The sequence below is a fragment of the Trichechus manatus genome, unplaced genomic scaffold (genome assembly GCF_000243295.1).
Source record: "Trichechus manatus latirostris isolate Lorelei unplaced genomic scaffold, TriManLat1.0 scaffold00164, whole genome shotgun sequence".
NCBI classification, from domain to species: Eukaryota; Metazoa; Chordata; class Mammalia; order Sirenia; family Trichechidae; genus Trichechus; species Trichechus manatus.
Window position 1 is genome coordinate 1,802,282 of NW_004444100.1, and position 14,833 is coordinate 1,817,114.

The following is a 14,833-nucleotide window of genomic DNA, read 5'->3' on the forward strand; positions in this document are numbered from 1 at the left end:
ATTGTACCCTCGAACCTTTCTGTAAAGGGCCAGATGGTAAATATTTTGGACTTCGTGGTCTCTGTTGCAGCAACTAAACTTCACTGTTGTAACATGAAAGTAGCCATAAACTGTAGATAACATGTTGGGCATGGCTGTGTTTGAATAAAATTTTATTTGCAGAAGTAGACTGCTGCTAGGCCAGTTTGCTGGCCCTTGCCATCAGCGCTCCAGTACACTAAAGACTTTAGTTAATTCAAGTATCTAGTTAGTTAGGTTATCTTATTAGAGATGTTATTGTTCCAGCTTGACTTGTGATTTTAACCTAATGGTTAATTAGAGCCCTCACTGGAAATCGGAGCTGCAACCTGATGAATGGCGCTTTTAGTATTACTTTCTTGACATACTCTAAAAATCAACCTTCTGAGTGTCAAGGGCCCTCAGTGGTTGTAAAATAATATACTTTATTTGATATTTATAGATGATTGAGATATTACAGATCATTTAACCCAAACTCCTTTTATAGAAGAAATAGCTGTTGTCTTTAGAGGTTAAATGGTATGTCTAAGTTTAAATAGCTACTTGCTAGCAAATCTAGAATAAGATTGTCTATATCCTGACTTCTAGACCAATGTACTCTCTCCAGTTCTAGCTGTTTTAGGCTCCTCTGCTTTGAATATGACCCTAACCTTAGCCACTGACAGCGAAGATTAGGGGACCGAAGGTCTTACTAAGTTCTTATACTATTAACGAGGGCCCTAAGATAAGGAATCAGATGAGCAGATACAGAATTTTAAAAATAAAATTTAAAAAATTAAGTCTAAAAGCTCTTCAAAAATTATTCTCAAAGTTCACTTAAAAAAATAAATCCCGTAATTATTGTGTATCTTGTAGCTAGCATTCTACCAATCTGTATGAATGAAATAAAGATGATTAGGACATGGTGTTAGCACTCACAGTGTTTACAATTCCAATAGGAAGCATGCATGCAAAATCATATTTTGTACAATTTATGTGTAAGAATATATAATCATTATGTAAGTAGTAAAGATAATTAAAAGAGGTCGAACTCTTTCAGTTACGGTATTGACAGAGGCTTTACCAAAAAGGATGAGTAGGATTTGGAAACTGTCAAGTTATTCTAGTTAGAGAGGGAAGTGTGAAGGTTAAAGTCTCAAGATTGGTTTAGGAAAAACCATTTAGATCTAGCTGAATAGTCCATACTTAGAAGAGGGCTTGTGTCTAGTTGGAGGTAACATGAGAATGTTAATATAGTCATACTCTACGTACTTTGGAAACCCTGGTGGCATAGTGGTTAAGTGCTACGGCTGCTAATGAAAAGGTTGGCTATTCACATCCACCAAGTATTCCTTGGAAACTGTGGGGTAGTTCAGCTCTGTTATATAGGGTTGCTATGAGTTGGAATCAACTCGATGGCAATGTTTCTTGTTTCTTTTTTTGGTATGTACCTTTAATGCCAAGGGGCTTTGGCCTTTTTCCTTTATGTAGTGGGATTTGAATGGAGAAATAGTAATAACCCAGAATCTTAATCTAGTATGGGTTGGATTTGAGGAGGAAATAGAGGCACAAGGATGAGTTAGGAACCTGTTACAGAGGTCAAGAGGTGGTGCCTATTAAGTCACTTTTTTTTCTTTTTTTAGGATCTTGATGCTGGTGTAAGTGAACATTCTGGTGATTGGTTGGACCAGGATTCAGTTTCAGATCAATTCAGTGTAGAATTTGAAGTTGAATCTCTTGATTCAGAAGATTATAACCTTAGTGAGGAAGGACAAGAGCTCTCAGATGAAGATGATGAGGTAGATTTTTTTCATCTAATTATATTAGAAAGTTGTTAAATACCTTCTGTGTTCATTAACTTTGATAAAATGGAAATACTAATATATTCAGGTTTTACTTGAAATCCTTGTCATTTAATTTGTTCAAACTAAAGTGTTGGTTGTGTACCTGAGTATTTCCAGTTCCTTATTGTCTGATTTAGTTTCTTATAACTAATGCCAAAAAGTCAGTAGGCCTTGATGAGCATTCTTATAATGGCCTATTCGGTTTTTAAAATACTTACTTCAATTCACCCCTTTTAAAATTAATTTGCTTTTTATGGAAGTAAAACTTGCACACAGTTAAAGTCAAATAGTACCCTAAATCTGTTTTCTGGAGGTGACTGACTACCTTCAACATTTCTCACTGTTTCCACTGTCATGTAATACTTCCATATTTATAAAATAAAAATGCTTGTACTGAATTTTTTGCTTTATTCATTTTAAACGTTCCGTCTATTGACTTTTTACCATGGTGGGTGAGGATTTCACTCTCCTCCATTTTTCTGTTTTTACACTTACTCCATTTTGACCCTTGTCTCAGAATTTCTTATATATAGTAGTAGACATTATTTGTTGAGGGCTTACCACTAAGAAGCCTTTCTGGTTGAAGAAAAATGATGATGAATTGATGCGAATGAATTTTGTCTTATTAGGTGTATCGAGTTACTGTCTATCAGGCAGAGGAGAGTGATACAGATTCATTTGAAGATGATCCTGAAATTTCCTTAGCTGTAAGTATACATCTACTTTTTTAAGGAATCAAAAAATGACACTGAGGTCAAGATTAGAAAAATAATGTCTAGTCTGAGCTGAAATGAGGGAATTTTTATGAAGTTAAAATATTAGACTTATGGCATTATTGTTCTTTATTTGTTGTGTTAGAATCTGTTGCTGTATTTTTTAGTTTTATGTCCTGGAATTTGAGCTTTTAAAGAACTTTATTATAGAAAATGTCGAGTATGTATAGCATACTATACTGTATCTCCAGTGTACTGATGATAGAGCTTTAACAATTACCAACATTTTGTCAGCCTTATTGAATGTAAATATTTTTTAGTATTGACTTGTATTAGAGAATGTGGTAGGATTTGCCATTAAAGAAATTAGGATTTAAATGTTTACATCTCATGTTTCAATGGGTTCCTGAGGTATTAGAAGTGCTTGGTTTTTTTTGTATTTTTTTTTAGCTAAGAATTATTACTTTTGTTCTTGCCTTTTATTATATTTGAATAGGAAATAGGTCCTATATTTTTTCTGAGTTGGAAACAAATATTAATTATCCAAATGAAAAAAAAGATGAAATTGCAAATCTCAAATTTTTGCTGTATTAGAAAATAACAACTCAAGTAACTAGCTGGTTCATTTGAGGTCAAGTCAAGTGAAATGTTTCAGAGCTAGATCTTGCAATATAGGCTCTTTGAAGCACGTTCTTTTCTTATATTGCAAAACGGTTGTCTTTGGTTTTATCAGCTAGTAGAAACCTACTTTTATAACTTTGAAGAACCAGTGTTGGAGAACGAAGTCTCCACCCTTATTGCTACTGGCTTATTTGTTGAGAAGGAATCGTATGGCAGACTTTACACGTGCAGTATCCTCAGGCAAGAACCATGCTTCATTTAAGGCAGGGAGATGAGGATATGCTCAGTAAAGAGGCTGGTGATATGGGGACTTTGTTATCCAGATTTCATGGTTGAAAGGTTTGAGAGAGAAGTTGGGATAAGGAAGAAGCAGGGAGTAGTTTCAGAGATGAGAACACAGAAAAGGATAGACGAGAGAAAAACATACTGGATAGTGGCCAAGGATAACAGGTTTTAGCTGGCAAAGATGAATGTTTTAGCATTTCCCTTGTGGATGGAGTTAGGGAACACCCATTTGAGCCCTGGCTTTCGAGCACAATTTAGGCAATCCTAGTCTGTGGGGGACTGGGAGGTTTTGGTCTTTCTCTAGGAGGCAAGCGTCCTCTAGATTGGTGGACTCTAGGTACAGAATCCAGAGTTCAGCCTCTAAGAGAGGCCCTGTTACAGAGTTAAAGATCCCCTAGCACGTGCTTCGTCTAAACAAACAACTGCATTATCTGTGTCCCTGAACAGATAACTTCTCAGTTGTTGTGGTTAAGGTTACAGTGAATACATGTTTAGTTTTAGGGTTCTCCAGCATGGTATGGCCAGAAAAAAAAAGTACTTAAAATCTCAGACTTGAGGAGAGACGGTTGCACACTGAATGTTTTATATAAAGCATAAAGGCTGAAAACTGTGCTGTGTGATACTTACCTTAGACATACCAAAGGTGTTAACGTTGCTATGACTAGTTATTAGAGGATTATAGAAATTAACTCTCTTATTTCATTGAAGGACTATTGGAAGTGCACTTCATGCAATGAAATGAACCCTCCTCTTCCACCGCATTGTAACAGATGTTGGGCACTTCGTGAGAATTGGCTTCCTGAAGATAAGAGGAAAGATAAAGAGAAGACGCATGAGAGTGCTAAACTAGAAAACACAGTGCAGGTAGAAGAGGGCTTTGATGTTCCTGATTGTAAAAAAACGACAGTGAATGACTCCAAAGAGTCATGTGTTGAGGAAAATGATGATAAAATAACACAAGCTTCCCATTCTCAAGAAAGTGAGGACTATTCTCAGCCATCAACTTCCAGTAGCATCATTTATAGCAGCCAAGATGTCAGAGAGTTTGAGAGGGAAGAAACACAAGGCAAAGAAGAAAGTGTGGAATCTAGATATCGCCCTATTGCAACTGAACCTTGTGTGATTTGCCAAGATCGACCTAAAAATGGTTGCATCGTCCACGGCAAAACAGGACATCTTATGGCATGCTTTACATGTGCAAAGAAGCTAAAAAAAAGAAATAAGCCCTGCCCAGTATGTAGACAACCAATTCAAATGATTGTGTTAACTTATTTCCTCTAGTTGACCTGTCTATAAAAGTAAAATTATATATTTCTATCTATATAAACCTAAAAATTCAGACAGTTATTTTGCCAAAATGAAATTTATTTTTATTTTTTTAAATACATAAAGTGAGAAAGTATCTCAGTCCATATCAATTTCTTTAGTGTAATTTTCCTACTTTGGGGGAAGGGTAGTGAATATTCACCTTCTTTTAGGAAAATTTCACATCTGTTTATTTTGGAGTTTTAATATAATTTAAATTGGATTTATAGCTCATACTTTACCTTTCCCCCTCGTGTTTTAAATCATTTCTATTTTATCTTAAATGAGAAATACCTGTTTTTTTTCCCCCCTATAAGTAGGACATTTTAGATGTAATTTATTTAGTGTCTTTTATGTAAGGAGATAGCGTTTGTGTGCAAGATTTAATATTTAAATTTTAGATACTCTTAAGCCCCCTAGTCCTTGGTTTCTCTGCTGTCTCAGAGCCTCTTAAAATATTCTTACCAATAAAAAATTGTAGTAGTATTTGGTGCTAAAAATGTACTTCTTACTGTCCAATTCCTTTCACATAGGAAAGGATATAGATGGTAATTAAGGGAGTAATGTCAGTTAAGAAGCCTTTGTACATCTATGTTCACAGTATCACTATTCACAGTAGCAAAAAGATGGAAACAGTCTAAGTGCTCGGCAGCAAATGAATGGATAAACAAAATGTGGTGCATACATACAGTGGAATACTATTCAGCCGTTAAAAAAAGTCCTGAGGCATGCTACAACATGGATGAACCTTGAAGACATTACGCTGAATGAAATAACTCAATCACAAAAGGACAAATACTGTGTGGTCTCACTGGTGCTTATCTATGGTGGGAGGGGAGAGGGAGAGAGGGAATCAGTTCTCTAGCAGGTAATTTATGTCTATGGTGATGGGAAAATTAGCATTGATTGAGGGTAATGGTTACAAAACTTGGCTGAAGTAACTGATACCATTAAGTTTTACACTAGAAAAAGGACAGAATAGCAAATGTTGTATTTTATAACAACAGCAAACTCGCTGCCTCGGGGGTGGGGGTGGGGGAAAGATGCAGTTGCTGATACTACTTGGGTACAACCAAACACCTCATGGAATTAGGTTTCTTGGTTCCAAGGCTTAGGGTCATGACTTCGTGGGATTATCTAGCCAATTGGCTTTAATTTAGAGTTTCTGATCTACCACCCAGTTCTGTGACTAGTGTCTGGGGTCTTAAAAGCTTGCAAGCTGCCATCCAAGGTACAACAACAATTGGTCTGTCTTTGCCTAGCAGAGCAGAGGAAGAAGACAGGAACCAGAAAAGGAACTGGACTGTAGGTCCAGTTGCCTCCATGAACTACTGCCTCCTTTGCCATGAGACCAGAACTGGATGGTGCCCAGCAAACATTACTGAACTTTTTGATCAAGGACACAAGAGATGAGTCCTTGATCAAAAGGGGAAGAATGTGGAACAGAGTTTCTAGTTATAGAATTCAAACTGTCATAGAATCAAATTTCTTATAGATCCACTGAGACTAGAGGAACCCCTGCATCTTGGCCTGAGGAAATTCTTGAATCTTGAACCATAACTCCCGCTGAAGTCATCTCAAGCTAAACAGCAGTGTAGCTGAATATGTAGAGAATGTTCACCTTGAGCATTGCACTCTTCTGAAGAATTGTATCAGATATTGATATCAGTAACTAAAGCATAGATAAGTTTATGGGGCAGTGAGTAAGTCAGTGGTGGTGAAATAATATGGGTAGAGATAGCAAGAATGGTTACGCATGTGAAGAATGTAGCAATTGTCACTGAACTGTACATGGAGAAATTGTTGAATGGGGGTATGATTTGTATATTTTCACAAAAAGTAAAGGCTTTTAGCTGTCATTTATCCACAACATGAAACATTTTTAAGGTTACTTAGAATGTGGATTTGTCCTGAGGCGGGTGGGTTGAGGTGAAGGTCCAACCTGGCATACCAGGCGCTTACAACATCTTGTTTCCAGAATTGGTGGGAATTGTTTTCCCCCGCTATGTGAAGAACAATTCTAAGACCCTCTGAAGTAGCTTCTTGGGCCTGGGTCACCTGATCGCAGATAGTTGCCTAGCTTACAGACCTTTGCTTAAGGCCAGTTTTAGAAACCAGTGAATTCAGGAAGATGGTATTTAGAAATGAGATAAACAGAAGAATTGTTCATTTTCAAACTAGAAGGAAAGGTCATAACTCCCATAAATGTATCACTTTTCTTAAAGAATGACAGGTCAGAATATAAGATTCTAAAGTATTGCTCAACCGAGTAAGTTAACTTATTGATCTGTATATAAATATGGTGACTAACCAAAGCTTTATGCAAATGAAGTTGGGTTTTGATTTAAGTCCAGTATTTTTCCGCTGTGTATGACAGTTGTCCATCCTCAGGATGAGGACAATAAAATTTTAAGTTTGGAGTGGAACTGAAGGATAGTTTTATACAGCTACTTTGTATGCTAGTTACTAGCAGTAGATTGTTACAACTTCACACCCCGCCCCAAACATGGCTTACCAATGTATATGTTAGTAGGAAACAAATGGCTGAGAGCATCAGTACTTTAGCCAAAGAACTGTTTTCAAATACAGTATAGCTTTATTAATTTTGGATTTTCTGATACTTCAACTAGAACTAAAACAGAATTAATCCTTATCAAGGAGAGCTGATAGTATAAATGAAATGATGTACAGAGTATATCTTCGTATGCAGTGATTTATGCGGTGTACAAAACATTGAGATCTAAGTGTAGATAGAGTCTCATGCGTATATGTGGATTACTAATGTTTTGATTGTCTAAATTTTTAGGTCTATAGTATACATATTTATTGATTCACAAATGCTTTATTAAATGTTTGATTAAAAATGTTTCAGGAGTGATTATTAGATCTTATAAACCTAATATTTTCAGATTCATGAAAGTTTTGCTAAAATAAAAATTCTATTATCTGTTTGGGTAATTGGAATATGTTTCTTTGTTTGGCATGGCCATGCCTGCCCACTCTGGAAGTATACATATCACTGGGCAGCTTGATTGCAGTTGGGAGCCTCCAAGACATTGACTAAGACCAACTTGAGAGCATGATTTTGCTAAGGGCAGGAAATGCTGTTTTCTCTCAGTTTTGCTCACTTGTGCCACCACCTGGCAGACTGGCTGAAGTGCTTTCTCAACAAGTGATTGTGAACAGTCCAGAAGGGGTGTAGTTGGGACAGGGAGGGAGCTAGGGCTGGCCGCCCTGTGGTGACATGAAAAGCCCTGATGTGATTGCCAGTTTACTCCTCTGGATCACCTGTGAGACTGAATTCCATGAGGCTGAGAACCTCGTTTGTCACGCATGTATGTAGGTGTTTAGTAAGAATTTACTGAAGGAATCCAAGTGTTGGGACCTTCAAAGCAGGAACCCGTGGACCTCAAAGCCAGAACAGGATTAGCTATTGGCATCATCTTGTTTAGGTTTTTATTTTTGTTTCTAATAAGGGTTTTAAAGATACTAATTGGTGTGTAGGTCGGTAGACTCATGATTATAAATAATACAAGTTGTCATGGCATTGTATTGTGAAAAGTTTGTAGTGGCACTTTCTGGTTTGGGTTCAGAGTTGGGTTTTAATACAATATTTACAAAATATTTCTTCAGCTTAGGAAAGTACCAGTTGTTTATGTTAGTGGCCATATTGCCTATCTATGTGTAAGTATTTTTTGACATTTACAGATGATGTTTTAAAAGTATCTGAAAACACCAGCACATAGAAGATGCCCAAAAGTGTTGAATATGTTAATGAGCTGTAAAAGTGACACTAGCAGAGTGGAACTGATAAAAAGCAACAGAAAATAGAACAAGAGTAGTGAAGTGATAAGCAGTTGGGAAAAGCCCCCGTGTGTTTTGGAATGTATTACTGTTAGAGTAATACTGTTTTGGATAAAACCATACTGGACTGGTTTTAGGAGGGCGTGATATTAAAACATAGTTGCAATTTTCCTCTCATCCTTTTTTCAGTCCCACATTTGTACTTCTGTAGAATATGACTCCATACTTAAAAACCCTGCCAACAGCTTAAAGATAACTTACCAAAATAGTACCTTTCACATTCCTAATTTCAAAACTTCAGCCCTTTCTATTTTATCCATTACTGTCATGTTAGATAAATTTCATCTATTTCTCGGGATTAGGTTTTAGTACTTTTGTGTTTTGGTGCACGCCTTCCGAGACCACCACCCTTTATTAGACCTTTCTTCTAGATCAGAGTATTATCTTCCTAAATTAACTTCACTGCCTTTGATCTCCCCCATTTTGGGTTCATTCATAGGTAATTTATGGATAACTTTGTGTCACTTCTCTGATTTAAATATTGAAAAAAAACCTTTAATTATTGCTTGTTGGATAAAATGTCAGATGTTCTGCCTTTTTAGACTTGGAGCTGTCTCTGAAATGGATGCCATTCTCTTCGCAAACCCTTTTTGCTGCAACAAAGTTCATAAGCTCCTGACTCTCACAGGACTTGATTTTGTTTCATTCTAGTGTAGTGAGAAGGACTAAATCAAATCACCGATCTGGTACTTAACTTGCTTCGTGACCTTGGAATTAGAGATAATAAAAGTATAGAGCCTAGGATGGGGTCTGGCTGGTAGTAAGCACTTTTATAAGGAGCTTGATTAAGCGCTCAGCTGCTAACAAAAAGATCAGCAGTTTGAACCCACCAGTGGCTCCACGGGAGAAAGATGTGGCGGTCTGCTTCCCTACAGATTAACAGCTTTAGAAACCCTATGGGGCAGTTCTACTCTGTCTTACAGGGTTGCTATGAGTTGGAATCGACTCGACGGCACACAACAACAAGTACCTATTAAATGGCAGTTGTTTAATAATATTTTTCTCACATCCATTTTATAACCGTAACCTCTTCCAAAACCCAGATTCGGTAGCCTTTCTTGAATTAACCCTATCTTTTTTTTCTACATTGTCTCAACACCGAGGTACTCTGTTTACATTTATATTCCCTGACATGTTGTGTTGTATCTTCCCTTCACAAGCAGATTGTAATCTCCTTCTTCCCCCCCAGTACCTGATATAGTGCATCGTGTATACAGTAGGCATTCAGAAAAGAATATTAATTGGAATGAAAGCAGCTATGCAGTTGCCTCTAGAAGAGGAAAGGACAATTTTTTCCACTTTTTAAATTGTGGTAAAAATTACATACCAAAACATTGCCAATTCAATGTATTAAATGTCATTGATGTAATCAAAGTTCATTGATTACATTCTTCATATTGTACAACCACTATCATTATCCTTCTCCAAGTTATTCCACCACCATTAACATAAACTCAGTGCCTCCTAAGCAAAAATTCTCCCTTTTCTCCTCCCCTCACCCCTGGTAACCACTAATAATCTTTGGTTTTTATCCATGTATCTCTTGATGGACATTGCGGTTGTTTCCCCCTTTTGGCTATTGTGAAAAGTACTGCTATGAACTTTGGTGTACAGGTTTCTGTTTGTGTTCCTGCTTTCAATTATTTTGAGTATATACCTAGGTTTGGGATTCCTGGGACATATGGTAGTTCTATGTCTAATTTTTTGAGGAACTACCAAACTGTTTTCCACAGTGGCTGTCCAATTTTACATTCCCACCAGCAATGGATTTCTCCACATCCTTCCCAACACCTGTTGTTTTGTTTTCTTGATCATTGCCATTCTAATGGAAGTGAGGTGATATTTCACTGGAGTTTTGATTTGCATTTCCCTAATGGCTAATGGAGCCCTGGTGGCGCAGTGGTTAAGAGCTCGGCTGCTAACCAAAAAGTTGGCAGTTCGAATCCACCCAGCTGCTCCTTGGAAACCCTATGGGGCAGTTCTGCTCTGTCCTATAGTGTCACTATGAGTGGAATCGACGGCAACAGGTTTGGTTTGGGTTTAATGGCTAATGACACTGAGCATCTTATCATGTACCTTTTTGGCCATTTGCATATCTTCTTTGTTGAAATGTCTTTTCAAGTCCTTTGCTCATTTTTTGATTGGGTTGCTTGTCATTAAATTGGGAAAGGACAATTTTTAAAAAGCATACTGAAAAAAATACTGTCCCCGCAATAGATTACTAAGAGGCAAAAAACCATTCTAACAAAATAATGGGCTTTAGAAGCTGATATTCCTGTGTACAAAAAGATAGAGATGGTGTCAGCATTATAACAGAATTTTGGAAAGCTTTTCTTAAAAAAAAAATCCTTCTATATTTAAAAGATACTTTTTTCACCTTTTCTCATAGACTTTTTTCTTTTGTCTCTTTTTCTAAGAAGCACGTGAGAAGACCAAATCTCTTCAGAGTTAAGCACTTTTTAACAAGGTGGAAGCTCCATGTTGGGAGGACTAGGTATTTTATTAGATGCTATTGTAGATGGAATTGTTTCCCTAATTTCCCTTTCAGAATTCTCATTGCTGGTGTATAGAAACCCAACTGATTTTTGTTTGTTGACCTTGTACCCTGCAACATTGCTAAATTTCTCTATTAGCTCTGGAAGTTTTCTTGTGGACTCTTTGGGATTTTCTATATGTAGGATCATATCATCCATGAATAGATATAGTTTCACTTCTTTTCCAACCTGGATAACTTTTACTTCTTTTTCTTGTCTTATTGCCCTGTCTAGGACTTCTAATATCTAATACAATGGTGAATAGAAGTTGTGAGAGCAGGAACCCTTGTCTTGTTCCCAATTTCAAGGCGAAAGCTCTTAGTCTTTCTCCATTAAGTATAATGTTGGCTGTTGATTTTTCATATATGCTGAGTCATACTGAGTAATTTACCTTCTATTCCAATCTTCTTTAGGGTTTTCATCAAGAAAAGGTGTTGAATTTTATCAAATACTTTTTCTGCATCCAGAGATGATCATGTGGTTCTTTTCCTTTGTTGTATTGAGGTGGTGTATTACGTAGATTGATTTTCTAATGTTGAAACATCCCTGCATTCCTGGAACAAATCCCACATGGTCATGGTGTAGGACTCTTAACATGCTGTTGGATTCTGTTCACTAGTATTTTTTTGAGGATTTTTGGATCTATATTCATAGAAGATATTGGCCTGTAATTTTCTTTTCTTGTGGTGTTTTTGTCTGGTTTGGCTATCAGGTTTATGGTGTTAGAGCCTTTTAATACATTAATTGCATCAAGAGTTTTCCAAAATCTTTTTGACCTGTAAGCACACTTTTCATCCAGCATCTTGTCCATGGAACACACTGCTTTGTGGTACCAGTTAATTTGGAATATATCATATAAAATGTTCTGAAAGGCATATCTGGGTTGTGAAGAGCTGTTGTAACATTATTGCCTCATACAGCAAAAAACAAACAAAAAAACCCAACCAAACAAACCAACAAACCCGTTGCTGTCAAGTCGATTCCGACTTATAGCGACCCTATAGATCAGAGTAGAAGTGCCCTATAGGGTTTCCAAGGCTGTAAATCTTTTTTGTGTGTGTGTTTTAAGTGAAAGTTTACAATTCAAGTTAGTCTGTCGTACAAAAAATCTATACATTGTTATGTGAACCTAGTTGCTTTCCCTATACTGTGGCAACACACTCCTCTTTTCCACCCTGGATTTCCTGTGTCCATTCAACCAGCTCCTGACCCTCTCTGCCTTCTCATCTTGCCTCCAGACAGGAGCTGCCCTTCTAATCTCATTATCTACTTCAGCTAAGAAGCACACTCTTCACGAATATCATTTTATGTCGCATAGTCCAATTATTCTTTGTCTGAAGAGTTGGCGTCAGGAATGGTTTTAGTTTTGGGCTAACAGAAGGTCCGGGGCCATGTCTTCCAGGGTCCCTCCAGCCTCAGTCAAACCATTAAGTCTGATCTTTTTACTAGAATTTGAGTTCTGCACCCCAGTTTTCTCCTGCTCCGTCAGGGACTCTCTGTTGTGTTCCCAGTCAGGGCGGTCACTGGTGGTAGCTGGGCACCATCAAATTCTTCTAGTCTAAGGCTGATGAAGCCTCTAGTTTATGTGGCCCTTTGTGTCTCTTGGGCTAATATTTTCCTGTGTCTTTGGTGTTCTTCATTCTCCTTTGCTCCAGGTGGGTTGGGACCAATTGATGTATCTTAGATGGCTGCTTGCTAGCTTTTAGCACCCCAGATGCCACTCACCAAAGTAGGATGCAGAACATTTTCTTAATAAACTTTGTTATGCCAATTGACCTAGATGTCCCCTGAAACCATGGTCCCCAGACCCTCACCCCTGCTACTCTGTCCCTTAAAGTGTTTGGTTTTATTCAGGAAACTTCTTAGCTTTGGTTTAGTCCAGTTGTGCTGACTTCCCCTGTAGTAGTGTGTGCTGTCCTTCCCTTCACCTAATTCTTGTCTACTATCTAGTTAGTGAATACCCCTCTCCCTTCCCACCCTTGTAACCATCAAAGAATATTTTCTTCTGTGTTTAAACCTTTTCTTGAGTTCTTATAATAGTGGTCTTATATGATATTTGTCCTTTTGTGACTGACTAAATTCACTCAGCATAATGCCTTCCCGATTTCTCCATGTTATGTTTCATGGATTCATTGTTGTTCTTTATCATTGCGTAGTATTCCATTGTGTGAATATACCATAATTTGTTTATCCATTTGTCCATTGATGGGCACCTAGGTTGTTTTCATCTTTTTGCTATTGTCAACAGTGCTGCAATGAACATGGGTGTGCATATATCTATTCCTGTGATGGCTATTTCTCTAGGACATATTCCAAGGAGCAGGATTGCTGGATCATATGGTACTGCTATTTCTAGCTTTTTAAGGAAGCACCAAATCGATTTCCAAAGTGGTTGTACTATTTTACATTCCCAACAACAGTGTCTAAGTGTTCCAGTCTCTCCACAACCTCTCCAACATTTATGATTTTGTGTTTTTTGGATTAATGCTAGCCTCGTTGGGGTGAGATGATACCTTATTGTAGTTTTGATTTGCATTTCTCTAGTGGCTAATGATCGTGAGAATTTCTTCATGTGTCCGTTAGCCTCCTGAATGTCTTCTTTGGTGAAGTGCCTGTTCATATTCTTTGCCCATTTTTTAATTGGTTTATTTGTCTTTTTGTTGTTGAGATTTTGCAGTATCTTGTAGACTTTAGAGATTAAACGCTGATCGGATTTGTTGTAGCCAAAATTTTTTTCCCAGTCTGTAGGTTGTCTTTTTACTCTTCTGGTGAAGTCTTTTGATGAGCATAAGTGTTTGATTTTTAGGAGCTCCCAGTTGTCTAGTTTTCTTCTGGTGTTTGTGCATTGTTACTTATGGTCCATATTCTGTTTATGCCATGTATTAGGGCTCCTAGTGTTGTCCCTATTTTTTCTTCCATGATCTTTATCATTTTCGATTTGATATTTAGGTCTTTGATCCATTTTGAGTTAGTTTTTGTGCATGGTGGGAGGTGTGGGTCTCGTTTCAGTTTTTGCAGATGGATATCCAGTTATGCCAGCACCATTTGTTAGAGACTGTCTTCTCCCCAGTCAACAGACTTTGGGCCATTGTCAAATATCAGCTGCCCATAGGTGGATGAATTTCTGTCTGGATTCTCAATTCTGTTCCATTGGTCTATGTATCTGTTGTTGTACCAGTACCAGGCTGTTTTGAGTACTGTGGCGGTATAATAGGTTCTAAAATCAGGTAGTGTGAGGCCTCCCACTTTGTTCTTCTTCAGTAATGCTTTACTTATTTGGGGCCTCTTCCCTTTCCATATGAAGTTGGTGATTTGTTTCTCCAGCTCATAAAAAAATGCCATTGGAATTTGTATTGGGATTGCATTGTATCTATAGATTGCTTTGGGTAGAATTGACATTTTCACAATGTTGAGTCTTCTATCCATGAGCAAGGTATGTTTTTCCACTTAGGCAGGTCTCTTCTGGTTTCTTGCAGTAGTGTCTTGTAGTTTTCTTTGTATAGGTCTTTTATGTCTCCGGTTAGATGTATTCCTAAGTATTTGATCTTCTTGGGGGCTATTGTAAATGGTATTGAACCTTCGAGGTTCTCTTTGTTGGTGTAAAGGAATCCAACTGATTTTTGTATGTTTATCTTGTATCCTGATACTTTGCTGAAGTCTTCTATTAGTT

At 37.4% G+C, this 14,833-nt stretch overlaps 1 protein-coding gene across 5 annotated transcripts in view; it reads left to right on the plus strand.

Annotated features, from left to right (window-relative positions):
• Positions 1-9,511, plus strand: part of MDM2 (MDM2 proto-oncogene) — a 28,722-nt gene extending 19,211 nt beyond the window's left edge. For 4 of the 5 annotated variants that reach the window (XM_012558391.2, XM_023740799.1, XM_023740797.1 and 1 more), the window contains exons 9-11: positions 1,641-1,796; positions 2,471-2,548; positions 4,169-9,508. In XM_012558391.2, the coding sequence (XP_012413845.1) occupies positions 1,641-1,796; positions 2,471-2,548; positions 4,169-4,741 (807 nt within the window). In that variant the 3' untranslated portion in view covers positions 4,742-9,508. Of the gene's footprint in view, positions 1-1,640; positions 1,797-2,470; positions 2,549-4,168 lie in introns of all 5 variants that reach the window. The other variant, XM_023740800.1, reaches the window with a different exon arrangement.
• The last annotated feature ends 5,322 nt before the right edge of the window (positions 9,512-14,833 follow it).